Source organism: Ptychodera flava, chromosome 5 (assembly GCF_041260155.1).
Source record: "Ptychodera flava strain L36383 chromosome 5, AS_Pfla_20210202, whole genome shotgun sequence".
NCBI classification, from domain to species: Eukaryota; Metazoa; Hemichordata; class Enteropneusta; family Ptychoderidae; genus Ptychodera; species Ptychodera flava.
This window is the reverse complement of record NC_091932.1, coordinates 32521945-32549300: the sequence shown is the minus strand read 5'-3', so window position 1 is coordinate 32549300 and position 27356 is coordinate 32521945. Positions and strand designations below refer to the sequence as shown.

General features: G+C 38.9%; 2 protein-coding genes across 2 annotated transcripts; one reads left to right on the top strand and one right to left on the bottom strand.

Moving 5' to 3' along the window:
* Positions 1 to 534: 534 nt before the first annotated feature.
* Positions 535 to 12636, bottom strand: LOC139133531 (uncharacterized). Its single transcript, XM_070700186.1, has 10 exons — positions 12373 to 12636; positions 10317 to 10510; positions 9734 to 9947; positions 7745 to 8020; positions 6464 to 6523; positions 3620 to 3682; positions 2991 to 3062; positions 2579 to 2653; positions 2238 to 2285; positions 535 to 1950 (listed from the first exon to the last, which is right to left on the bottom strand). Exons 1-10 carry the CDS (start codon positions 12505 to 12507, stop codon positions 1648 to 1650), a joined length of 1440 nt encoding a protein of 479 aa, XP_070556287.1. The 5' UTR covers positions 12508 to 12636; the 3' UTR covers positions 535 to 1647.
* Positions 12637 to 16860: 4224 nt separating this feature from the next.
* Positions 16861 to 21729, top strand: LOC139133530 (uncharacterized). Its single transcript, XM_070700185.1, has 2 exons — positions 16861 to 19999; positions 20283 to 21729. The coding sequence occupies exons 1-2, from the start codon at positions 17899 to 17901 to the stop codon at positions 20543 to 20545; spliced, it is 2364 nt and encodes a 787-aa protein (XP_070556286.1). The 5' UTR covers positions 16861 to 17898; the 3' UTR covers positions 20546 to 21729.
* The last annotated feature ends 5627 nt before the right edge of the window (positions 21730 to 27356 follow it).

Genomic DNA, 27356 nt, shown 5'->3' with positions numbered 1-27356 from the left:
GACCTGTAATCCTAACGTTCTCTGAAATTCACTGAATGTTCTCTGAAATTCACTGAACATCTCATTTTAGAAGACGCAGAACTAAGTAGTATGTATATGGTCATCTTGCATGCATTGCAAAGCCATATTCAGAACTACGTATGAATTACACCACAGCTTCTGCAAATTTGAATTCTTGAAATTTGCAATTGGTCAAGTACATTGATTGATTTGAATAGAATAGTACTCAAACATAACATCTGATAATAACACAACCTCTTGGCTAATAGCTGATTGAGTACATTTCATTTCTGGCATTATACGGACCCTCATTTGCCACAAAACTTTGTTAGCGAAGAATTACCAAAAAAAAAAAATGTCAACAACTCTCAACGCTAAAGTCACTGGTGAGAAATCTCACATCGTCCAGTATACTGAAGATAAAACATTTGAAGCTGGCTGAAAAAAAAATGCAAATTCTAGTGCACTTTGGAAAGCTAGCTTTACATCAATGTTTTCTCCTCAACGTTAGCATATCAAAACATCACATCAATATCTGTTTGACACTTTTATTTCCAACTTTTGACCCTGTTTTACAAGTGACAGTTTTGCTGAAGACTTGCTCTACATATTTTGTACTTGAAAGTACAGTATCCTTCTCAATTTTGTTATAATGCTAGCCAACATATTAAAGCCTTCCAATGCATCTGCATTGTTTTCAAACTTTGCCAAAACAATGGCCAATATATTTTACAGCCCAAATTTTAAATGCCTGCAAAATATGTTGCAAATTCTAGAAATATTTTCCAGTTGGTCAGCCACTGGCAAGTCACTCCTGCTATATTTTTATTCAGTCATCACCTTCATATTCAACAATGTTATATTTTGGAATTGGTTTTAAAATTACATACATTGTCATGTTCAAGTTGCAAGATACTGCAAACAACTTATCTTGAACTGATGCAGTAGAAAGCTCTTATGAGTTGGATTATAGATATTGCCGATGTGAAACAGCTTAGAAGGTTATGCCTGCTTGATAGATTGTAATTATTCATAGCATATTAACCCTTTGAGTGCTGTAACTTTTTTCCACCAAAATATGAGTGCAACATTTCACCAATTTTTATGATTTTTTTCTGTAATTTTTTTTGATAATTTTGGACCAAATGGACATAAAACTTTATTGGCTATATTTTTTAATCAACATTTTGGCAAAAATCTGAAAAAATTTAACTGGGATATGTTTTATAAAGGTGACAAAAATTGACTTTGGCGCTCAATCATATACCTGATTGGCAGTTTTAAAACTGGCAAAATGCAATGTTTCAGACGCTTGTAGCTTATTGGTTGGCTAAATATCATTTATGTTCATGAATCATTTTCAGAACAGCCAATAAGCTACTCAATAATTTTAGTTCAAGACTCCTCAAGTTGCTGTGAATAGTAACAGCCAACCAATCTGCTTTAACCCTCTAAGCCGTCACACATTGGCTCGTTTGAAATGATCATTGATATTCAGCTGACCAATATGCTACAAGCTTCTGAGACACTGCATCTTGTTAGACTTGATATACTAGTAATGGGAAATTCAACAAAAATACTCACTTATGTATGCCTAGATCAGAGGCAGAAAAAGAGCTGCAATTATTTAACATTAAGAAAAGATAACTACAGATGATTTTCAATGAAAGATTCCCCATGCTTCTGTGCCTGAACCCATGACCCCTCTTTAATCTGAAACAATCCCTCCCCTACAGAAAATACATCCACCTTGCATATGATGTACTTTTCTTTCACTCTTTGTTTGTCGTTTCTTCCTAGTTTTGAGGGTGCGAAACCTGTAGTCTCTAGGAAATGAACTAGGCTTGTACTCCTATTGATTTTGACAACTTTTCCAACACACAATTCATCGTACACTGTCACAACCCAATCTCCCTCCTGGACCTTTTCTTCTGTCATTACAGTTTTCACCTGCAAAATAAAGGACTGCATATAAAACCTGGAATTACTTACTAAATGACAAAGATTTGGCAGATTTCTTCTTTGTAAAGAACACCATGCAATTTATCACAGATCATTTTAAATGACAAGATATTGTTTGGCTTCATGTCATGTGGGCATGGGTCACTACATTTGCCGAGCTTTCTTGATTTAATTCACTGCAAGATGATAGATACAAATAAGCCAATCATGTTGCAGCGTATCCTGTTTATTACAACTCAACTGTTCCATTTAAAAATTTGTTGTATTAGACTCACAGTTTCTTCTGTATGCTTTCCAAGCCATGGTCTCTTTGCAGGGGGTTTCTGTTCAAGAAAAATGCAAATCACAAATAAGCCACTTGGTCATTCTGACGGTGAAACCAAAAGTCTACACTGACAGTAGAAATAAGTTCTATTGCAAATCTTATTTATGATCATGACAAAACATTCACAAAGCTGTGTTGACGAGCACATCACAAGGCAGTTTGAAATCAGACTCTACTCAGTACAAAAATATTCAATCCATAGGTTGTTTACTCTGAACAATAATATGAAATTGGCCAATTATTTTTCCTATGCATTTTCTAGGAAGTGTCTATATTCACCCTGATAATTACCTTGCAGAGTTGGTCTCCTTTTCTCTTGGTGGCTTGTCTTTTCTCAGTCTGGGATTTGGCTTGTCCTGTCTCAATCTGTGAAGTGAAGACGGATAATCTTGTCACTGACATACAGTGATATATAGTTCGGGGGATGAGGATAATAATGCAGACAGGAGACTCAGAGTTCTCAATGAAAGGCTTGTACTGTGGACTATTTTATTTTCACTGGAATTTATTTTGGCTGAAAACATATTTTCAAAGTTTCACTGTGATCTTATTTTCACTTCGTCTAGTCTGACTACATGCAGAGTATAGAAAATTAAAATTTTCACTTGGATTTGATTTTAGCTGAAAAAAGGTCCAGCAAAACCAGCGAAGATAAAATCCAAGTGAAAATAAAAGTATTCCACAGAATTTACAATATCCTTACCAGTGTTTCAATATTTGAATTTCTTGCAGTTGAAGACTGCCTCAAGGGTGGCGAAACTGCTAGATCTGGTTTCTGAAAAAGGAAACGTAACCATGGTGAAAATTACCGATATGAATACATTAGGGTTATCAACACACATCTTTCATGGTCAAATAGTTGACATGACCTAATCTCAACTTTTGCCCTGCTGAATATTTTATCAGGCAAATCAACTGATCTTTGGTGACATCTGCAACCCGTGACATGATACATTCATATTCGTAATTTCAGCATGTAAAATTCAACTGCAAATTACATTCTTCCCTTCAAAATCAAACTGTCATTATATACTGGTGATATGCAATGACATAATAGGCACTGTTGAAAGCATTTTAGAATATAAAAGTCAATGACATAATAGGCACTGTTGAAAGCATTTTAGAATATAAAAGTAACAGCTATCCATAACCTCCCTGTGTCATCATTTTTAACTTCCTTTTGTCATCATTAACACTACTTATAAAACCAAATCATGCATCACTCGTACACTTTTCAGTAGCAAGTTTAAGTACAGACTGTAATTAGCTTGTCTTCCTTTTGACAAAACAGATTTTCACTTGTTGATAGTACTTTTGACATAGACAACATACCACGTCGTCTTGTTTACTTTCCAGATACTCTATCTTGGCCTCCAATATCTGTATGTATTGTTCCTGAAATAAAAAAAAGAAGTACAACCATGCATTCACCGAGTGCAGATAAAAATTGATAAAAATTGGCTATTGTTCTCAATAGATACTTCTTGTTGAATACTCTTTCACTGAATAGTTGTCAGTTGAATGTGATGAGGTCAAATTAGGATGTTCTTTGTATGTTTTTCAATGCAGAGTTTAACCCTTTGAGTGCTGTAAGTGTTCCCACCAAAATTTTAGTGCAACATTATTACCAACTTTTATGAACTTTTCTGTAATTTTTTGATCATTTTGGACCAAATGGACATCACATTTCATTGAGTACAGTTTGTTATCAAAATTTTGACAAAAATCTGAAAAAAATTGACTGGAGTATATTTCCTAAAGGTGACAAAAATTGACTTTGGCGCTCAAAGAGTTAATGGTTCAGTGGGTTTTCCCGGTAATTTCTCCACTTTGATTGACATGCGGGATGCTTGCATCTAAAAAACAGTGCACTTTTTTGGGCTCTTTCTGCACTGATAATATGCAATCTAAAGTAGTTATATCAGATATAATCAGACATTACATAACGCTTAGTCAACAACTTCAGATACCAATAACTTGGCCGGTACTACTTTATGCCAAGGTATTGTACAGTGAGCGGCACAAAACTCAGTCTCGTGTAAACCTTGACAACAGTATTATCATTTCAGGACATCGAATTGTTCCTACTTTTATTAATTTGAACTAACATATGGCTTGTAGTATATATATAGGTCCCATTTCTGTGAAAATTTGAATACAATGTTCAAAGAAGTTCAAGGCGAACGATTATCTGTAGGAGTGAAGTGTGTAAGGCAGAGATGTCTTCCCTGTACACCCACTTAATCGCTATCTCTGATCACATATTGCAAACAGCTTACGAGATGGCAAATAACTTTAATTAGGAGCTCCATACCCCTTGAAACCCCTATTTCAAGGGGTGAATGTGCATTGAATATGCACTGTTTTTTTATATGAAACGTCCCCTAATGACATGCAGTATTCTCCCCAGGCTATTTTAGCGTAGCGGTCCTGCTACGCTTTAGCCTCTCCCTGCTACCCTTTGATTCTCCCCGCTTTGCTTTAAAGTATTCCCGCCATCCTTTAGTTCACACACTCTGCGTAGCGTACCAGCTGCTGCATGCATTGTCTACAACTAGCGCTCACTGCAACTGTCAACCTTGTGAAAGAGTGGAATGTGTGAAGTATGGTTTGCGTCAGATAACTTGTCCGTAAGTGTTGAGAGGAACGTTAAAACAATAGAAGAATCGGCTGGGTTGTTCACAAGTTTTCATTCTACAATGACTATTACGACCAACAAAGACCTTTAGTCGGTATACATCGAGGACAAGTATTCACAGAGTAAGGCAGTGTAGCACTAGCAGGGCCTTTGATCACACTAAAATGCTTTGATCAACGAAATGGGCTGCAAAAGAAACAAGAGAAGCAGTTGACTGGTGAGGTTGATTGTGATTTTACAACGATGATCGTTTTTTGGATCGAGTACGATCACGATCGTGATCACATTGCATTCCAATATGGCGGCCGCCATGTTGACATTGACATTGACATTGATCGTGGCGTCACTTGTGGTCTCTGACACGTTCTCTGAAAGATTTTACACCTGATTTTTGAGTGATTCTAGTCATACGTAGTTCATGTCTTGAGATCATCTTGGTGGGATTTTGAAAATCAAGAATTGAACGACGATGTTCAGTTGCAGTGCTAAATTACACAGTGGTGGGGGCGCTGGTTGAAGTCGATCCCCGTGATGAAAAATTATTTGCGGTGTTTGTTGTTCAAGAATGATATAAAACTCAATTACATTTGAATGGTGTAAAGCTTAAACTTGTGAATTTTCCACTTCATTGGCAATTTTTGACAATTTTATTTGCAATATATATATTAATGAAACTCCAAACAGATGAACCATTTCTTGCTTTCAATCTGAACTTGCTTTTACTGTTTGAATCTTCAGTTTTAATTGTAATTACAATACTGTGGTGATTTATATAAGTGTAATAAAGAGTTTCCATGACGTTCAAACTGCATACTTGTGTGTTACCTTTGCATTTTGTTTTGAGTGTACATGTACGTGTGGGTGCATGTGCATATTTTTATGTATATGCAAATACAAATTAATAAATATGCAAATGATTATGCAAATTAGTCGCTATGCTTTGGCTTGATCCTGGGGAGAACACTGGACATGGCTGTGGTGATACGTTGGAGGAATATAAGTTAAAGCCTTTGCAATGCCTTGACTCTATAAGCCTTGAACTTTACTTTGCTCACGTTTCTCCCGTGTTCCTAGAAGTAATGGGTGCCTTTGTAGGATGGAGAATATATACTGTGCTGATTATGGCTGTATACGGAAAGATTGTTTTGTTTGTTCCCTACAGAGTTGATTTAACCCTTTGCACCCTGACCCCCTGGTACCATATGACCATCATGCGGACATTTTTGTCCTAGCTGGGTTCAAAGGCTTAAAGGCCTGTGTTGGCACCAGATAGTCTCATCAGAAAATTTACCCACCAGATTACGATTTCAATGGAAAAGAAAAGGCTATCACACCTCCCGTAATCCTCTTACAGACTAGAACAAAGGCGACTCAAGGGATCGCGAACAGTGCCTTTAGAGTGATCAACAGTGATAAGTAAACAATGACTGACACGGGCCTTAACTCAAAGTTTGGTACCTGAATGGTCATTATTTCAGCTTTCTCAATGCTCAAATCCTTTTCGCTACAATTTGATGATGTCAAGAATCAAAGCTTACCTGTTCTTTCAATTTGGCTTCTGCGGACTCCAGTTTCTTTTCCATCTCTTCGACGTTTTGCTGTGAATAAAATAGAAATTGTTTGTCATTTTAGCTTCTTTCTGAAACACCACCCTCTTAAATAATTTACTAAATTAGTTTATGGTTAAAGTCAGAAATTTTTTTTGCTTCATGCGAAGAGTGGAATTTCTTGAACAGGGCAAGCAAAGTTTTCTTTGGTATTAATCTTTACGGCCCTGATACGGCTTTTGCGGCCCGAGGTCGTACGGCGGAAGGGCCCGAGCGTGTGAGGGCCCGTACGCCGTACGACCAAGGGCCGCAAAAGCCGTATCAGGGCCGTAAAGGTTTTATCATATACCTTGTGAAATGGTAATATGTAGTTTACATAATATTCAACATTGTTTAGGAGATAAAAATGCGTGCGATATCAAAGATTCATCGCCATTTGTGTAAGTTTTTCAGAAATACGATGACCGCTTCCCGTCGCGGATTGATATACATAATGACGTCATTTGTTTACTGCAGAATTCTAGAACGCGCAAAGCAACATCTGTACTGTATGTGACCAACAGAGACCAACACTGAAATCGAGGTGTATGGAGGACAAAAGCGTGTTGTCAGTTTCTGGTAATTTTACTGAACAGGCACGCACTTAGTATACACAGGATTTCACTAGAATTTAGAAATAAAAGCCGATGTCACCTGCACGGCCCCACTGTCGCCACGCGCAACTACGATCTGAGTGAGCAGTCTTAGCGTTTCCTAATCTCGCGCTGGCTTTGTGTATGAATGGAACGTTTGCAGATAGCAACGCGCGTAGTAACCAGAATCAAAATAGTTCAGAAATGCACGCGATTGCCCATATTTGGGCACCGGGCCGGGGCGTGATACGTAAAAAAAATGCACGGTTCTGAGGGCGCTTTCTCCCATAGCTTTACACAGGCACGTGAATGTAGGTATATGATAATATATTAGTATATTGGCACAGTGATAACAGAACTGGATTACTGAGATGTAACACCTCTGTACTGGGTTGTCAAACTTCAAACATTTTATAATTCGGTGGTTTCAATGGCGTTGGAACTCACAATGTACAGCACTCAGTCACATAGTAGAGAAAACCACAGCTCAGCTGAAACTTTACATCTTTAACCAAATACAGCACTTGATATCTACCTTAACTTAGCACTCTTTAACACAACATCCATGTCGGTCCGTGCATCAGCATTTTTCAATTAATCATTCTCAACATACGTTATAATAATCAAGAATAGTACCTACCTGGTCCACTACCCTACATTTCAGTATGTTCTCTTTAAATTCGTCAATGCAATTTTCTCTGTTGAGAAGAGCTAACATTTCAACCTTAAGTTGATCCTCATTTATAACACCTTTCAGATTCTGGAACAATCCTGACTTCATCTCCCTTTTCTTCCCTTGCCCCCTGACGTTGCCGCGTCCGTAAGCCGTGTCGAGCTCTTCAATCAATTTGAACACATCATTGCCAAGTTCTGCCACTTTTAGGTGACAGTAATATGTCCATTTTGGCACTGATTTCTGCAAAGAGAAAAAGGAAGGTTATTTGGGCATGGTATATGTGCTGTACGTACATATCTCTACTGAGTGTGCATCTGTACATGTCTATGTTAAATGTTTGATTCTGAAGCGCAGTACATACATTCAAAACAAATTAATTCTCTTTCGCCCAAGTTGTACCTATTTCTATGGTTTGTCTATGGAGCCTGGCAGAAAAAGGATGAAACAAGTCTTTGATTAATATTGTATATATGATCTGAAAGCAACACACAAATTTGGCGGGGTAATTGTAGCATGTAAGAAATTGTATATCCAGGGGCTTTATCCATCACACACTCGGTCCTGTGTAATGTGTTCTTTGAATACTTTTATGTAGCAAGTACACCTACGGCACCTTTCTGATTAGCAAGACCTCACAGTTTACCCTAACAGAGGTGCTTTCTACAGTTTCTCCGCAATTCCCTTTGTATTCAAAGGATCAAAAACTCACTTAAATCAAGAAACGGCCGTGTCTTTATTCATAGTTGACAAAGGTGATTATTAAACAGTGTTCAATCTAGGATGTCAAAACAGGGGCCACTGTGGGCCCCTACTGCTGTCCCAAGGGGGCCATCATCAACACACATGTAAAACCCTTGAATTTTCTGCGGAAATTACTATAGTCTATCAAGTCAAGAAAAGGAGAGAACAAGAGATTGTGCCCCTCGCAACCAACCAAGCCCTACTGCAAAGTTGTCCCAAGTACGTACGCAACAGCAAAGTAACCTTTAATTTGATTCAGTCATTTATGTAAAGTATGTGATGAATTATTGATATATATCTCAGACTTGAACAACTGTACAAATTGCTATTAAAGGACTGATTTTAGCTGTGGAGATGATCAAAGCTTAGCATACCGGTAGGATTTCTCTGAGAGAGTCCCCCAATTTGCACGCATCAACAATTACTCATACACTGATACAGCATGAAAGAGTAACCCATGCGACCAAAATAAAGTGATCAAAACATCAACTTTCAAACATAACTTGTAGGTATTAGGAAATTAATGTCAATGATTCTGACCAAAAGGTTTTACACAACGGTGTTGTTCTATGCATAGAGCTGACTACTCTGGAAAATGAGATAACTCCGACCTAAAATGTTGCTGTTCAAAACGATCATCTGGCCCTGCATGGATGCTTTCCTTGCAGTGTTCAACGTTTGTATGGTTGGTAGACGTCGCAGCCGGCCACTTCAATTTAAGGGCCTACCCCATAATCTTTGTCTAAAACAGGGGTTCATCAACTACTAGCATTAAAAAATCTGAGTGGTGACTAGCCTTTGGCCATTATGCAGCAGCTACTGCTGTTGTTTACATTCATCTGCCATGCCACATGCACTCAAGCCCAATGCACCGTTGTCCCTACTTAAGTCCTTTCTACCCAGCTTCCTATGCACCACCGTATATGCTGTGTTGGGTATTAAAATTACAAAGGTCAATGGGTAACTGAATTGTTTAACATGTCACACTATGACCGAGGTGATGACCTTCGGGGTGCCCAACTTCACTGTGCGAATGTATGAACTATGTGAACTCTGCATGACCGAACTATTCAGAGAATGTTGCGCCCTCAGTGGTGCATCATACAGTGAAATAAGGGCCATTCGAGATATTATTGCACAAATTCCTCGTTCTAGAATTAACTCTGGTTATACAATGTAACAGCATGAGCACATCAATACAAAGGCTCTGACCTTGTCCTTGGCACTGGGTAATGTCTTCAGTAAATCTGGCATTTCATTTTTTAGCCATGCTCTCGAATGTTTTGGTGGATCCTGTATCTTTGGTATCTTATGGAACTGGTACAATGAGTTTCTGATCATTTTCACAGTTTGAAGGAATGCTGACACATGTCTACCGGTATTCTCACCATTCTGTATCTGGACGGTGTCCTTGGAACACGTATGCCTGACAAATCAAAACAAAACAAACTGTTCCAAAACTATTTGTTTTGGTTTGCACTGACAATCAACTACAGTAATTTGCATTCCTTGTACAAATGTACTTTCTGTTCTGTATGGTGTTGGTGTTTTAGTTCCACTTTTTAAATACACAATTACAGGTCAGATGATTGTTAAAATATCCTCTTTGCAAAGCCTGGTTGTACATCAGGATTTTACATGATTGGGACAACGAACAGAATTTGGTGTATTTGAAACATTTACTGAAAATCTACATCTTGACTAAAATGAAAAACTGTGACAAATAGTTCATTTGTTTTTCACTGTCCATCGATAAACACAACTATCTATCATGAATTGTAAATAATTGACTTACATTGAGGTGTCACTGGAGTCTTTACTGATATCTGCTTCCTTGACTGGTGTGACTGTTTTCTGCGTCATCTGGTTGAATATATCAATGAATGTCTGACTGTCTGATGCCAAACGTAATTTTGAAAACTCTTCTTCATGCTCCAGGAAGTAATCAATATCCAGTATAAGACCGGTGTCCTTTGACTGGAGATTGATCTGTGATAAATTGTATAAAATTGCCATGAAAATATATACACAGGTTAATTTTGCATGGTATAACACCTACACTGCCAAATAGACTTTTTTGCATGATACAGCACAAGTTACATGTAACTTCAGTGCATGCACAAGTTTATGCAAATCCCACATCTGACCAGGTCAATATAAGCATGGTTTCCCTTTTTTAACCTTCCTATGGAAAGCTAGGATAGCTGAAGTCTGCGTAACAGTGTGAGTATCATCACCAAGTACATTTTCACTCTGAAATATTTTCCTTCTGATCTCTCTTTGTGTGATCTAAGGTATTGTATGCTAGAATCGATGATCTACTGATGTCTTGAAACAGTGACACTGTGTATTATTTCTGCAGAAATGAAATAATCAGTGCACAAAATGTTGTTTCTGTGCACGGGTTGCATATACACAGTTCAAATGTGGAAGATGGTTTGCTTTAATTTTTAAGATTTTCAGTTTAAAAATGTCATTGATATACATAGCATTACAGGTATGGGCATCGAATGCCAAATTTGTCATTAAAAGTCATATAATTTGACCAGCGAAAAATAACTATAATTTGAAATCAAATAAATAGAAACGAAAATATAGTTTTATTGGCCAAAATTATGGAGGATGATTTTAAAATCTCAAATTTATTTTCTGAAATTTTCTGAGGTCCTGCGAATTTGTCAATACAAAGTTGCTATTTAGTATTTGTGGTGCATTGCTGGAATAAAATGCTATTTTCAACAAATGTGGTTAACACTTTGATCAATTTTCCCAACAAAATTATAGTGTACAACATTTTACCAATCATATTCACAAAACATGCAGCAAAAGCATTAAGCCTCATCCTTTGCACCAATATTGTATCAATACGACATAATATGTTCAAAATATTGTATCAAGAAACAATGCACATCAAAGAGCTTACTAGGAAACAGCATGTGTCAAAATTAAACTAAATGTTGACCCAGGGGGTTGGGTTGTCCGAAATTCATCTCAGGTTGACTCGGGTCGTGATTTCCGGTTAGTCCATCCATTTGTGTAATCTTCAGGTAAAAAAACTCATAACACAGAAAAAAATAATGTTTGAATAGAATGCTTATGTGCCTTGTCTGCAGCTATCTGATTGGCTAAATCAGGGTTTCAATTCTTAACTGGAAGACTCAGGCCCTGGACAGTGAATAATACACTAAAAACTGAAAACCTAAGCATTTGATTGGCAATGAAAGAAAAAGTAGTTTGCCTATAGCTTCTTTGTGTTAAAAGTCTAGGTAATATTTTTACAGTCCACGATTTGAAATTTTGATCTATTGAATATACTAGTAATTCGAGACTGTAAACTGCCGAAGTGTTTGTCAAGGCACTGAGGCATCCGTGGCCCACAACTTCCCCGTTGATTTTTTGCGATAAGGAAAGGTGGGTCCACCATAAATACTATACAATATCATCAAGGGAAGATTTGGGCTACCGAACGGCATGCAACAAGTCTATGCAGTGAAATACGTGGTAGAACACGGTCCTTCCGCTGATATTATAACATGAATTCAGAATCAAAGCCAGCGTTTGTCCTTGAAACATTTTTCGCGGGAAACTATCACCCCCCTCACTTGCTCCGCTTTTTAATTATTTCCCGCCAAATATGCTAATTAACCCGCACCGGTCTTTTTCTCCCAGGAATTTAAAGAGCGTCTGGGGTAAACCTTCGTGGACTACGAAACACAAAGCCCAAACTTCGATGACAGGTGAAATCACCTTTTGCCAATTAAAGTTTTAAGCCAGGCAAAACACGCCAAAGTTCAGGTCAACGGTCACGTGCAAAATGAAGAAACTATCCAACGCAACGCGACTTCACTCACCACCACATCTGAACAGCCACTTCCCAGCTCTATTGAGGTAATCGTTCCGTACGGCAACTGTTCCATTTTGCCATCGATGTGCAGTACCACGGCAACTTCGCCGTTCGAAGTTGAACGTTCAAAAGACCAATACATGCCTTTAGTGTCGAGGAATTAGGACCACTGTTCGGTTGAAAGCCAGCTTGAGCTTTGGTACGATGAAGTCTGTCAGATGTTCAGGTGGAGTCACTCACACCACTATTTTCAAACAGCGCTGCCAGAGTACCCGACTTCCCTGTTGGGGGGCGCTTTAACTCCCGGCCTTTGCAGTAAGGGACTGGTCAGTTTCTTCAGCCTGGGGGGGGCGGTGGATTCATGGGGGGGTCACCCTGTTTTTGACTTTGGTGATAGGGGGGGTCACCATGTTTTTGAAATGCCCAATAGGGGGGGTCAGTGTGTTTTTGAATTTTGACACAGGCTCATCATTGCCTAAAATGCTAGTGTCAGCCACAAAATTCATCATTCAGTTGTATTTTTCGGCGCGCCCTTCGGGCGCGTAACTTTAATAATCAGTCATATTTTTCAGCACGCCCAACTTTAACATATCAAGCATACATACATCAGAGATATCTGTATGTTCAATAGTTTTCAGCGTGCTCTTCAAGCTCATTACTTTAATATATCATACATCTTTCAGCATGCCCTTCAGGTGCATGACTTTAATATACAAGGCATATATATCAGAGATATCAGGATGTTTCATATTTTTTGGCGCGCCCTTCGGGCGCCATACTTTCAGAGATATCTTGATGTTTGCTAAGTGAAAGTGTACCATTATGAAATCTGCATTTCATATGAAAAGGATGACAAATCCTGATACTTTTCTGTTCTCTCTGTGAGAATTCAGTATGAGAAAGCAACATGCACAAATATTTCACAATATATATTTGATACAGTGACTTATTTTAGAGATAGAAAAATGACAAGATATCTTTCCTTCTCACTGATGCAATTATTTTCCTTTGTTTCATAGGTTTTCTGTAGAAAGATGCTTTTTTATGAACAAAATAACAGTTAAAAAAGGCAGTTTTTGTCATTATTAGCTGTGCTTTTATGGTTTCAATGTTACACAAGAAAAGGTCCTCTCAGACACTGTACACATCAGATTTGGCTAAAAAAGCTCTCTATGGCTCCTCAGTAGATTTAATTGGATGGTTGGCAAGTCTTAACACCCATCAAAGTTTTTGATTCACTGCTTTTTCCTCTTTGATATTAATGATTGACATCCATTTCTGTACAACAGTTCAGGACATCTGGTTAAGCAGAGAAAGTGTGAAATACATTCACAGCTCATTCAAAATACAGCTCATTCAAAATGTACTGTATTTAAACTTTAAGATTGACACTTTGAAATTCCTATCTTACAACTGACATGTCAACAATTTCACTAAAACATAGAATGACTATTTAAAATATAAATATATGTAAAATGTAAAATATAATATATATATATATATATATATATATATATATATATATATATATATATATATATATATATATATATATAATTTATGTCCATCTTTTGTTTTACCTTTATCGCGCCCGGGGGGGGGGGGTCACCCTGTTTTAGAAATTTGGAATAGGGGGGGTCACCCTGTTTTCAAAATTTGGAATAGGGGGGGGGGTCAGCCACTTTTTGACGTCGGCAAAAAATAATCCACCGGTCCCCCCCCAGACCGAAGAAACTGACCAGTCCCTAAGATAATATCTCAAGGACCTGTTACCTATATGTTTAGGGCTGCACAGAAATTCCGGAGAAGGGGCTGTGTTTATTTGGGGGGGGGGGATCACTATTTTTTGCGCAAGGGATGAGGGGTTCACTTTTGTTGCATTCATTTAGAAGTGGGTCATTGATTTTCGTCCAATGATTTGGTGATAGTTAAGCTTACTGCATTCTGCTTTGATATTTAATATGCCCATAGACTTGGAGCAAGTCTAAGCTTTTCGTGTTTGCACATATTTCAAACCTAAGGTTGTGCTTGTTTTTTCAATGTTAGAAATATGTTTCACGTGTTTCGCTGAGTCCATAGGCCTGAGCTTATTTTTTTGGCACAGAGACCAGTTGCTCAAACTTTTGGTTTTGATAGTCATCTTCATTTGCTTTCCTTTAGAAGAATTACAAAAGGTAAATTGTAAAAGGTACCTAAAACAGTTGGGTGATGCTAGGATGTTGTAATTTACCGTGGGAAGCTGTTCTCTAGTCTTTTATATCCGATATGGACCTTTCCGGGGTACATGAGTGGGCAAATTTAGGACCTCTGCCCACAGGGAGCTCTTCCTCCTTGTTTATGTGTGTCTGTGTTTGTTTGTGTGTAAAGTGTTTGTGTCAGGTTAGGGTTAGGGTTAGACTTAAGTCACTCCCTCTATAGTCTGGTAATATAATGGGAATGACCCTAACCCTAACCACCGGAAAAACATATAAACAAACAAACAAACAAATAAATAAATAATAAATAAACTGCTCTTTATTGACAAATAAACAAAACAGCTATTCGCTGTTATTTTATTAAAATGACAAATAAACAAACACAAACACACAAACAGACTCAGACACACATAAACAAAGAGGAAGAGCTCCCTGTTGCCGACGGGAACAGCTAGACTATATGACAGACAATATCACTAACTTTCAAGTTTAGGCCAAGAAAAATAAAAAAAAAATTTTCTCATCCTAGACATATTGCAAAAATGATGCGGTGACTTGGGTTTTTTCTTCACAACTTTTTTTTTATTCTTCAGCCAACAAGAACGTGCAAAAAACATGAAAACAATAAAGGAATGCACGCAGAGATATTGCTCTAGTATTTTTGTATAGCAACAGTTCTGTGGTTTGACTTTTAGTGCAGCAATGCACAGTTTTGACAGCCGTATAACCGTATAACAGTGACATATGTGTACAGTTTTGAATGGAATGTTAGTGTCAGTTATTTTGTTCACAGTTCTGTTTTATGCAGCACTGTGTTCTGCACTATCGTCGCGTATTTTTGCGTGGTTTTTTTTTTCATTTTATTTCCCCATGAGCAGAACAAAGGTTGACATGGCAGGTCTGAATTGACGGGCGCGAGGATGAGAAACAAACTTTTCATTTTTCTAGGCCTTACTGTGGTTGTTGTGCTTGCATCATATCTTTTCTTCACCATGCTTTACAGTCTACTCACTCAAGTGCTGTTAAGACAGATCTTTCTTCAAAGTCATCACACTGCAATCCGTCAGGGCTTCAAATTCAGTCGTGTGTGGGTCTCCACCAACTCTACCCCAACCAAGGTTTGGGTTGGAGTTGACGGAGACCCGTACACGACTAAATCTTTCTGTCTGCGGATTCAGTTGAAAATAATTACTTGTCACTATTTCAACATTGTTTGGCAAGAAGAAGGAAAGGGAATGAAAAACAATGAAGACATTAACAATATACTGAATATACGACTATTACCGTCATTATTATTTGGAATATTATGTGGACAGCTACGTGGACTAATTCTTTGGTTTGCACTCTCTGTTCCTTCAAACGAGAATTCATCTTCTTCGATGGGGTATACATCTGTTACAAAGGGTGGCCACAACTTTAAAATAAAGTTGAACATCGCTTCCATTGCTAGCAAAACAAACGGGGTGTTTTCACATATGCCATCGAAGATTACAGGTGCGCGCATCAATGAGTGACGACAGTCCAACTTCGACCCGCTCACCATATAACGGTGAACGCAAGCTTATTCTTATGAATACATTATGCATAATGAAAGTGTACCTTTATCACGTACAGGGTATGAATCGATAGGTAACTTTTATCGTTGTGAATTACAAATTCATGTAAACACAAGGTGAAATGGTATGTGAAATTCAACCAGTTGCCAGAAGGGTTTCGTGGAAGGCAGGAGTTTTTGTTGAAAACAGAGGTTGCCATTGTACATGTACTGTAGACAGCATATAGTTTGAACGAGCAACGTATATCGCCGTAAGAGAGATGATTAAAATGTTCGTTATCATAATCTGATTGCAGACATGGTACGTGGTGAAAAACACCGGTAAGATTATTTGCGTTATGCAGCAGATGAGGGCGCCGTTCCATGTTCCATCATAGACCCGAGAGACACAGTTTCTGTGGGGTCTATGGTTCCATGCATGCGCTTTGAGCAAACTCCGTGAGTATTTGAAATAGTTCCGGGTATATTAAGCTTATTTCCTACGTTGCGTAATGACTGCTGTAGGTAAAAATCCGCATTTCGGTACTTCAGGAAAAGCTAAGTGCAGCTGATTGGTCAAACGGGTTTCGTTTGTGTCCCTAGGTGTACATTTGTGCACGCAGCAAAAAATCACATCTCATCTGTAGGAACTTGAAGAAAGGGCCTTAGCTTCTTGTATTCGCCAAGGGTAGGGGATAACTATTGTTAAAGTCGTAAAGAGTATCACCTTCAAAATATCACAAAGTTAAAAAATAGAATTATGAATTTATTTTGTAAATTTTATTTGCGTCATCACCGTGCATAATGCTATGATATTGTTGTTATTCTTGACAGCTGTATCTCACTATGTAAGAATGATGCATGCTGTTTCGTGAATACTTCTGTTCATATCCAATCTGTATATCTACGTCTTTGTCATCGAAACAGAAGTATTCGTAATGAAAATGTGAAATTGGATGTCCACTGTTGTAGGTGGGTCGTTAAGGAGCAAAGCAATCGAAATAAAATATGATACTTTTAAATTCTTGATGATGACAATCATGATAGCTATTATTATGATGGATGGTAAAAAAAAAGAATACGGGCGGTATTACTTATCATGAAGTTTCGCATCCGAGTCGGTACATGAAATTTTGAAAAATTGAAAAGTTTACAAGAAATTTTCCACGGTGTTCAACCCTGCACCTTCAATTCACACGACCGTGGTTCATAAACTTTCTTACTGTTGAATTGCTCTCAACCGTGACATGGCGAGTAAACGACACATGGCATGTGACTTGCCGAAAACCGTGCAGGTTTAATGAGCAAGGATATGAAAAGCAGAAGCCCGAGTATAAACTGCTCCTTTGTTGAAAAAAGACCCAAATATCTCCTCTTCAGCCTCTTTTTCCCCCTTTTCATTCAAAATCTTGACAAATTCAACTTCCTGAAACGCCCGGACGGTTCTGCTTTGAGTGACCTTCCCTTTTTAATGCTGTTAGATAATTCATGCTAATGTCTGTACAGATGAGCTGAATAGGGCCACAAAACAAACCTGCCCATCAGGTACTCGTGTCCCGGATCCCAGTCAGATAGTTTTTCTACCCTCGTCAGGTCTGGATACTAATGTTCCGCCACCAGATTGATCTGTCCGCAGCGACCGATATGCTCTGTTTACACTGCCACATACGTCAACAAAAAACACCCCTAATGTTCTTTCTGTGTACACACGACCCACCTTCGTAGAATTTGACCCGGGGGATGGTATTTGGAGTGCGTATCTGGCCTGGTGCTCACTTTTGGGATTACGCTGCGACAGTGAACAATGGCTACAACACACGTCGGACGAGGCACTCCGCTGCCTTTGAAAGACTTCGTTGAGAAGAACGAGCTACCGGCCGTTGTCGAGGTAGCCTGCACAGACGATTTGTTGAACTCCACCGATACAACAACACACAACATACAGGTGGGTTGTGTCTTGCAACTTGTCAGAACAACACAAGCTATCGAAATCTGCGTTGACCCCGATTACGTGGTCTTGACGGAGCAGGAACAAGACAGAGTTTTCCTTCCTCTCGACTACGAAGGTACTTTTCAAACTGTGCCCATGTATGGGACGGACTTTGAGTTCCAGACAGTGACGGATCTACTGAAAGTGTCGCCTCGGTTTGTGAAGTCGGGCGTCAGCTTCGCCATCCCAGGTGTTACACAGGTTCAAAAGGGGGATACACTTGAAGTATCGGGTAGAGTACAATGTGCAGACAACAACATATATCTTCTGTGTAAACATGAAAACGAAAATACGGATATTTTCTTGCCGCTCACGTTCGCCGGGCTCTTTACCGAAGTGGCGGACCCGACGGAATATACCATCGGCGAAATTTGTTCACGATTACCGAAAAAAGTGAAATTTTCGCGGGACACGTTGAGCCGAAGGCGGGAGGGGCAGCTACCAATCGAAGGCGTTGCTAGGGATCTGGATGAGGAGTTTATATTACAAACTGCAAGCACCGTTGAGATTCGAGAATTGGCGTCCACAAATCAAGGCTGTCAAATTCCGCTGGATTTACCAATCGAAGTCATTCCACGAAGTGATTATCGCGAGGAAGATTTCGCGCCTAAAATTAACATTCATGAAGTCAAAAACCAAGGTGAACAGTTACCCTTGGTTGTCAGGGTGATGGACCAAGCCTCAGAATTACCTGGCATCACTTTTCCCAAGGAAACGCTATTGCAAGTTCACAGATTTAAATTTACGCGAAAACTACTCGCATCTTCCCAAGATGGCGAGCATTTTCTCTTTCCAGACTGCTATGACGGAGAGTTTCGCCTCTCGCCGAGGTCGTTTGCCACCGCACACGATCTCTGGAAGGCGCGGGTCAAAGTACCTGTACGGGTGACAAAGGCGTGGGGAGACCCCAATGCGAATTTGAGCTGTGTCGAAGAAGGGGATGTATTGAGTATCAGGGGCATTTCTGAAGACAACGAGCGAGAGGGCACTTTGATCTGTTCCAAGCTTACCAGCGATGGTTCAGAACAAGAGATGATACAATTGCCACTGGACGCAGCTTGCGACTTCGTCGAGACTGAATCAGTCGATTGTAAACTATCTCAAATTCAGTCACACCAGCTACCTGCTGTGTTAGAACTTTTGGAGAAGTCAAGCAGCGGCATTGAATTTGGAAATGAGCCGGCCGTAGGAGAGCAGTTGACATTGACCAAAATCGTAAAATCCTGCGCGGTTGTTGTGAGCTGCCAAGAAGGACCAGACTCCGCTGAAATGTACGAGATCTTGGAAGAGTTCCCCCTCAATGTCCAACTTCTCCGAACAAAGGAATGCCGAACAAAATTACGTGGCGTGCACTGCAACGACAGGATAGAAAAATTAACGCCGAGTCAAGCTGAGGTGATTTTGCCGAAAGAGCGAAAACTCACACCCGGCGATACAAGTGAAAATCAAACCAGCGATTCCGAAACAGCTGCGCTGTCAGACTGTAACGCACAGTCGTCGGAAAACGTCGGTGGCGACACCGATCTGGTTAACGACGACCCGATGTACTTCGTTCTCGATCAGGCACCCGCTCCAAGCGACGAACAGTCTGACGACACTGAAACCGGACAGTCGACCCAGGAGTGTGGAGTGACGGACGATCCCTTTTATTTCGTTCTCGAGAAGAGCGACTCTTGCCAAGACGGTGATGAAGAAGTCGGTGATGATGGAGCGCTGAAGGATACAGATTCGGACAATGACGATTCTCTGCGGCACAGTGAAGAGGGAAACACTTTGGAGGTGCCTGGGCAATCCAGGGTTGCATTGAAACGAGACAGAAAACTCGGCAAACGTCGAAGTAAACTAGTCAGCAGTCAATTCATAGAAGACGTACTGAAGACTGGCGTGCCAACGGAGCAGCTAAAGCAGAAAGACGGTCAGTTTCAGAGAGAGAGAGAGAGAGAGAGAGAGAGAGAGAGAGGGCGTTATAGCTTATATATGTTAGCAGATCAAGGCGTTAGGGAGGAGGGAGGAGGGAGGGAGGCATACAATCTGGGAAAAGAAAAACTTCAACATAAAAGAACAACAACACCATATTGCATTAATTTCTTAATTCGCTAATACTTGAACTTGTAATTGTTTTAAAAGTTTACTTATAAGGAATGGCAAACTTCGTGGGAAATTCTCCTAAAGTTTCCTGTTTGTATACACATTTACAGGGAATCACCCAGGAGACAGCGTTGACATTTCTCGGTACACAGTGCGTCAACTCAGCACTTTTCTACGCCTCCTTGCCATCCGTGAAGATGTTATCTCAAGCCTCTACAATGAACGTATCAATGGCAACGACCTCTGTCTTCTACAAACATCCGAACTGAGAGAACGATTCAAGATGAGCGCCAAAGAAATCGAACTTGTAGAACCTTTCATCGTCGAGTCAGAGGTTTACAGTGACTCCGAAAATATTTACGAATACATCTGAAAAAAGATTTACTTGTTGGTCAGATTTGAAGTAGTTTCGTAAATTAACCGATAAATACGATTTTAAACAGTGAAATTCATGTCAAATTCTTTTGCCTGGACTGTTCATTGAATTATTTCCTCGTCTGTGACCCCGAGATGAACTTTGGTAATCTGACACTTTTTGAAACGTGCCAAAAATTCTGCGTATTGAATACTGCAGTTTTCTAAGTCGTCGTATTGCATATTTCTTTAATGGCATTTTTGGAGGATACAAATGTAATCGACAATCGATTCAAGTTGTAGTCGACGTCCGCCTTTTACATATTACTTGTATTGCGGATTTTCTATAATATATGCAAATTTATTCATGACGACCATTCACGTGAAGAGGTACAGGAGGATACTTGTTTGCAGGAACAAAGTTTGACACCAGTTTCAACTTGTGTCCTCTGAGACCATTAACGCACGTAAACTAGCATATAGGCTGTGTCCGTTTGGAGAACGTCGTCATAGCAGCGGTCTAGTTTAAAACTGTTCGCTACATGTTGTTCCAGTCACATAACCCAGAAATTAATGGCATTACAGTTATCTCTAGTTACTTCCATTTACCGCTGTTTTAAATAAAAAAAAGAATAATCTTGCAGTTGTGTAAATAACATCTTGATTTCTTCCGAGTAAGCTCTTTTGATTGTGAAAACATGATGACCGTTATTTCTGACTGATTTTGAACTCACATCATCTCGATTCGATGATTTTGATGTTTCAGAGAAAGCATTTCTGAGGTATGTAGTTTGCCTCTCAGATATCGTTGTGAAATTAAATGCCTAATTTTAACCTTAAAGCAAATATGGTAGATATCTATGATGCTCTTTTATTCTTAACAGTTATTTCACGACATGTGCAGTGTTTTAAATTCTTTGTGTTTGTCACGGACAGATTTCTGGTCTACAACATATTTGCACAACAATTTAGGTGCATACAAACAGCATATAGGGTTCCATACACAAGACATTTCAGCGAACATTCTTTAAGTTGGCGGCCCCGTTACCTCTAACAACCGAGAACAGTGATTCCGTCACGCATAAAGTGGTCTTCGTACACAGCACCATGGATGTTGAAATTTCAGAAGGTCTGCAGCACACTGTTTCCATGGAGATAATATTTTATCTCAATGATAAATAAATAAACACGGTACAGCAAGAATTGCCGAATAGCGGGAGTAATTTTTGATACATACTGCTCGTTTGGAGTGCCGTGAAATTTGTAATGTTAATGTTTGTTTGTTTGTATGAACTACTTCCTTGTTCTACTCTCTAAGTCGTGTCAAAATACGTGGAGACTCTCTAAGTCGTGTCAGAATACCTGGAGACTCTCTAAGTCGTGTCAAAATACGTGGAGACTCTCTAAGTCGTGTCAGAATACCTGGTATTGAGCTTGCAAGCACATCCTGCAAGTATTGTGACCTATTTGATTGCTTACAAACTGAATTTTTTTATTCCACAATAACATTAATTTGTCAACAGTAACATCGCCTATGATACATTGTATTTGCAAGGAAAATACTTTGGTTTTCAGGGAATAGAAAAAATGAAGCAAGACAAAAATATAAAAAGTTAGGCCTATTGCTTGTTATGATTTGATTCTATACATAAAACGTTTTACTTCATGTATTACCCATCGGTTGCCATGTGTACACCATGCCGTCTATGAAACACAGCAGGTGACATCGAAAAGGCTTTCTCTCGAGAAACCCATGGCAGCAGGCATGGATTGCAGTGCAACATGCACATCCAACATCCGGGTATTTGCACGTGATAGCAGTGTGATTTCCCAAGGTGTATCAGTTCAGCTGAGGAAGAGATTGGTGAAGTCAAAGGTCAAAAATCATTCCCTGAACTACTGCAAGCCGACTCGTATGAAAAACATGTTACATCACGAATCCATTAAAAACGACACCGTGGTGTCAACACACTTTATCTCCAGTCCATGGTCGATAATGTGACCGACCTTGATGGTCTAACTACAAATTAAAGCAAAACAAGATAACCAGATCTTGGATCAGCACATGTCCTGGTATTGTAAAAGTTACAGATTTTAGAGCTGTTCATTTGAATAGCTTTCAGAGAAAACATAATTGTTCCAACAGAGATGTTGTGTTTTATGCTGTTTATGGTGCCAAGTAAAATGAAATACCCACGTAAAATCACCGCCAACTGGTGTAAATTGTGTGGTAAGCGCCAAAATGCGTTCTGGAGACTAACATGATAGGGTTTTCATAAAGTTTGGCAAAGCAGCCACCAGCTCACTTATACAGATTCCCTTGGCTTCTTGAAATTTATATATTTTTTTTCAAAATATGTTGTTACATCTGTCAGTGGTGTTTGCGATGTCATTACGTCATTTTGGCCTCTCGTTCAGCGCGTTTTACGACACCTAACGATATAATTATATCACTGACTATACTCATACAAACTTGATGAACGTAATCTGCGTAATGGTTCTACTCCGGAATAAAAAGGACGCGATGCGTTCTACAGACTCAGTACGCCCAAATAATCACGTGATGCCGGTACAAACAAACCCACATGTGTACCAACGCGTATGGAAATACACGTACGTCTATGCGCGTTTGCGCACATGGCTTTGTTTGTACCGTGGTCGATTCGAATTCCGGGTTTGGCGTAATTTCCACATGGATTGGTTTCACAATTTATTGTCGACAGATGAATTTTTAGTCCCGACTGGAATTCATTTGTCAAGAGTGACATTCCATATTGTATGTTAATGTCGTGTTTGCCAGGGTAGTACCGTTCATTTACTCTAGGGAGAAGAAGATGACAGATGATGATTTTGTAGAACAAAAATAATGAAGATGTCAACAAAACAAATAGCTATTGCGCCTTTAATTTTGTATTTTGCCGGAGGAATCCCTAGCCAGTGTATCAAAAGTCGTCTTTTCAGTTCGTTCAATTACCAGAGCCCTTTATATTATCTTTGTCCGCTCTAGTCACGGCAGTACATGTATACACATCCGGGACATTGACATCTTTTGTCAGATTTAGCTGATAGGAGATAGCGCACGGTGTCTCTTTACGTGAAGCTAGTATGCGCCTCGAAAGTGAAAGACTTAAACTTTTGCCTAAATTTTCCTCAAGGAATCTTTCAATCATTCAAAATCAACAATAAAAACCTGGAGTCACCGTGCAAATTTTGGTACTAGAGAAACAAATCACCCAAGATTTACTGATATTTGGATTCAAAATGGCCACCATCCCTGTGTTAATTCTATTAAGGTAAACAAAATTTTATCAAAAATCTAAGACGGTGAAAGTTTTTCTTATTCAAAGGGTTTCAAAATGACCCCCTACAAAAGGTAGATCAGAAAAAGGATTTAAAAAGTTTATTTGAGGCTCCAAGTATCTCTCCCCGAAGCGCATGGTTCATTGACATGGCTTGTATTCCGTGGCTGTCGATGTAGGTCGCTTTAAATTCGACAAATTTCAGCCAGATGTCAATATATGCTTATCGTGAAATCAGTAAAATGTTTAAGACCGCATTTTCTGAACGCTACACAACCACGCTATTTCAATTGGATTGCCAGTGAGCTGTGTGTGTGTCCTTACGGTCATGGGAAACATTCCTGTTTTGTTTTCCGCAGATCACGAAAAACAAAGGTGTGTGCGTATTTTCCGACACGGTAACAACTTGAAAAGTCAATTAGCAAAGCAAATATTTGGGAAAATTTTGAAGTGATTTCCTAGAAGTAGTAGATCCCCTGACTTGCGTTCGTGGAAAATATAACTCCCTGTATAGTTGCACAGTTCCTCCGCAAAGGACCGTGATCTTTCTCACTGGCCGATGGAATGGCAGTCGGCATTCGACAGATGATGACGTCAGAGTTTGAAAGTGTTTGCTGTCAAAGATATCAAATAACTTAATTATTTCAATGAGGCTGGTGTGTGTGTGTATATATATATATATATATATATATATATATATATATATATATATATATATATATATATATATATATATATATATATATATATATATATATATATATATATATATATATATATATATATATATATATATATATATATATATATATATATATATATATATACACACACACACATATATGTGTGTGTGACTTCATTTGTTTAGGACATCAATTAATCAATAGTTAACATCCCAGAAAGTTTAGAAAGCTCATATTATGTCCTTGTACTTGCAGATGATTAAATCCGCGCAGTAAAATTAACACTTAAGCTCAGCAAAATGTTTGATTTTGTAGTATTTTGTAAAGAACCAGATGTACATTCCTAAATATTTTGGATTTTAAAGTTTGTGCCTTGAATGGCCGACTCATAAAAAACATCACACAGTAAAGAATCGGTCAATTGTTGTCTCCACAGGAACTACATATCACATTTATTGAAGAGTTCATAACTTTCAATAGTTGCGACTGTTTTCAATCCAAAGAGACAAACACATGTAATCATTTGAGTATCAGTAACATGAATATCACTGTTGTAAGAAGACATTCCATTCAATTTTAAATTGGATTGGGCGTAAGGCGTGCGTTTCCTGTTGAAATTCGATTCGCTTCTTTGAAAAAAGTTGGTAGGAATAAATTCGAAGAGTTACTTATGTAATGCGTTAGAAGATTTATATGAAAGGCTTAGCTATGGCCTCTTTAAAATTTAAAAATGTGCACAAATAATAAGGAATTCATCACACTGGAAAGTTTAATTTAATGGATATTATCGTCAGTTAATTTCGTAACAGCGTAAAAATATAGTAGCTGCAAAATTGTACATTTTTCTGTAGTTGTATGAGAAACAGTATTATCCTGTTTACCTATATTCAACACTGTTTTCGCAGTGACGTCAATTGTCTTTAAGGTACGGAATCAGGAAGTTGGACTGGCCTTCCGGACATGCACGACTCGTCCCGGAAGTCGCGATTGAGTCCGACACAAGCAGTGTTGGACTCAGGACAATTTTTCGAGTACGTGGAAAGCATGATGTGCCCTATGACTAAATTTATGCATCTGTTAGGGACCGAAGGAGGGGATGGGGAGGGGGCCACGAAAAAACATGAGTGTTCTTGGGGTGGACCATGAAAATTCCAGGGAAGGTAAGGGGTGGGCCACCAAAATTTTTTACGCCATGACAGACAGAGAATATTTTTCAGCATTTTTGATCCTTGTTGAAGCTGGAGTTCGCTTGTTAAACTTCTTGTAGCATGATGAAATATCAAGTCTTAAACCTCACAATGCAGTTGTTATGTGTAAAATGAGCAATATTATTATTGGAAATTGACTTGAGCTTGTTAGACTAACTTGGAGATGTGCAGTGAACACTGTCATCATTAAAAATAATTCATGTCTAAATCAATGCTTCAACTATAACAGCACTGAATGAACTTGTAGATTGTTTATAAGGTATTTGGTAATTTCATCATTCTTTGAGATTAAAATAGCACAACACAATACTGAAAAGTAGCTGTAGGTGTTACAAGTAGTAAAGCTTGAACATATGTTATTTTGTTTGTTTATTGTACTTGGGCCTCAGCCCAAGTACATTTGTTTTCATTCCGTGGGAAAAAACTCTGTAAGGTATAACCATTTCTGGCTGAGACCAGGGAGGGCAAAATGTCTTGGCTTCATCTTTCTTGGCATAATAAATGGCGTAATGATGTTAACTGAATGGAAGTGCTGCTCTCAGCCAGTCTTGAATAAGTGAGATGTGAATATTAATGCTTCTCTATCTGAGTTTTTGCCACAAAATCTTCTGAATATAATCAAAATGTGCATCGAAATGCAACAATTAATGCACCCTCCGTTTCCTAGGCGATGGCACGACCCTTGCTACACCCACTGGACGAGCCAAAGTGGGAGGGGTAATGTCAGTTTGGTCGAACAAGAGGGCTCGAGACCAGAATTTAACATTTAAACTTGAAACATGTTTAATCGCTGACAAGATGTGGACTAGTGTTAATCAAAGTATTAAGTGTGAAAAAGAAAGGTTTTATATCCCGGACACAATGAAAAACATTACGACTGGAAACTGTACCCCCAGTTGAGAATAGTAATGCCCACAGCGATGGAGAACACTTATCCTTGAGCTGAGAAAACCACACCATCATTTCGAAATAGAGCTGCAGATTCGAGAAGCTCGTTCAAAATAGCTAGGTACACCCCGTAAGGGGTGGTTTCGAGTTTTGAGGGCAAATTTCGCCTCCTTCATATAGAAATCGTACGTTTGTTTTTCCAGCAGAACACACCATTTGACACAAAATTTGCATGTAAAGGGGTCGCCAGTAAGCACGTGGTCAAATCTGGCATAAGAACAATATGAAATGTTGGGTAAAGCCAGTCAATATAAACTGATTTGAACTTTTGTGTTTTGTAATTTATACCACTGCAGTAACATTACCTTTTTTTGACAACATCACACAATGTAATACGTTTTGAAACTGAATACTCCGACGTATTCTGTGTCTCCTTTGCTAAAAAATACGGTATGCCGATTACCATGTAAGGAGATGATGACGTCAAGACAGATTTGTAGTGCGTTTGGTCCTCGATGGTGCACGAAGTTTTGTCAAGGTAGCTTGTGTATTTATTTCCTGAATGGGAGAGATTAGGGTCGATCTAAACGAAGGCCGAAGAATGTTATGATACTCTAAGCGAGCTGAACTCTAACGCGAATGGTTGGATAATTTGGAGGATGTATAGAATGATCTCGTCTCATTAAGATTATTTGGCGGTCAGTATTGAATTTCAACTGCGTCACAAGTTTGTGAAATGAGTATTCCGTCGA

Bases quoted from the DNA above. Each gene is read 5' to 3' on its own strand.
- LOC139133531 (XM_070700186.1), bottom strand. From the start codon at position 12,507: ATGTATTGGTCTTTTGAACGTTCAACTTCGAACGGCGAAGTTGCCGTG. The intron at 6,524-7,744 runs GTAGGTACTATT...TTTTATTCACAG, and splicing joins AATGTAGGGTAGTGGACCAG to CAAAACGTCGAAGAGATGGA. The intron at 3,683-6,463 runs GTAAGCTTTGAT...TTTTTATTTCAG, and splicing joins AAGCCAAATTGAAAGAACAG to GAACAATACATACAGATATT.
- LOC139133530 (XM_070700185.1), top strand. From the start codon at position 17,899: ATGGCTACAACACACGTCGGACGAGGCACTCCGCTGCCTTTGAAAGAC. The intron at 20,000-20,282 runs GTCAGTTTCAGA...ACACATTTACAG, and splicing joins GCAGCTAAAGCAGAAAGACG to GGAATCACCCAGGAGACAGC.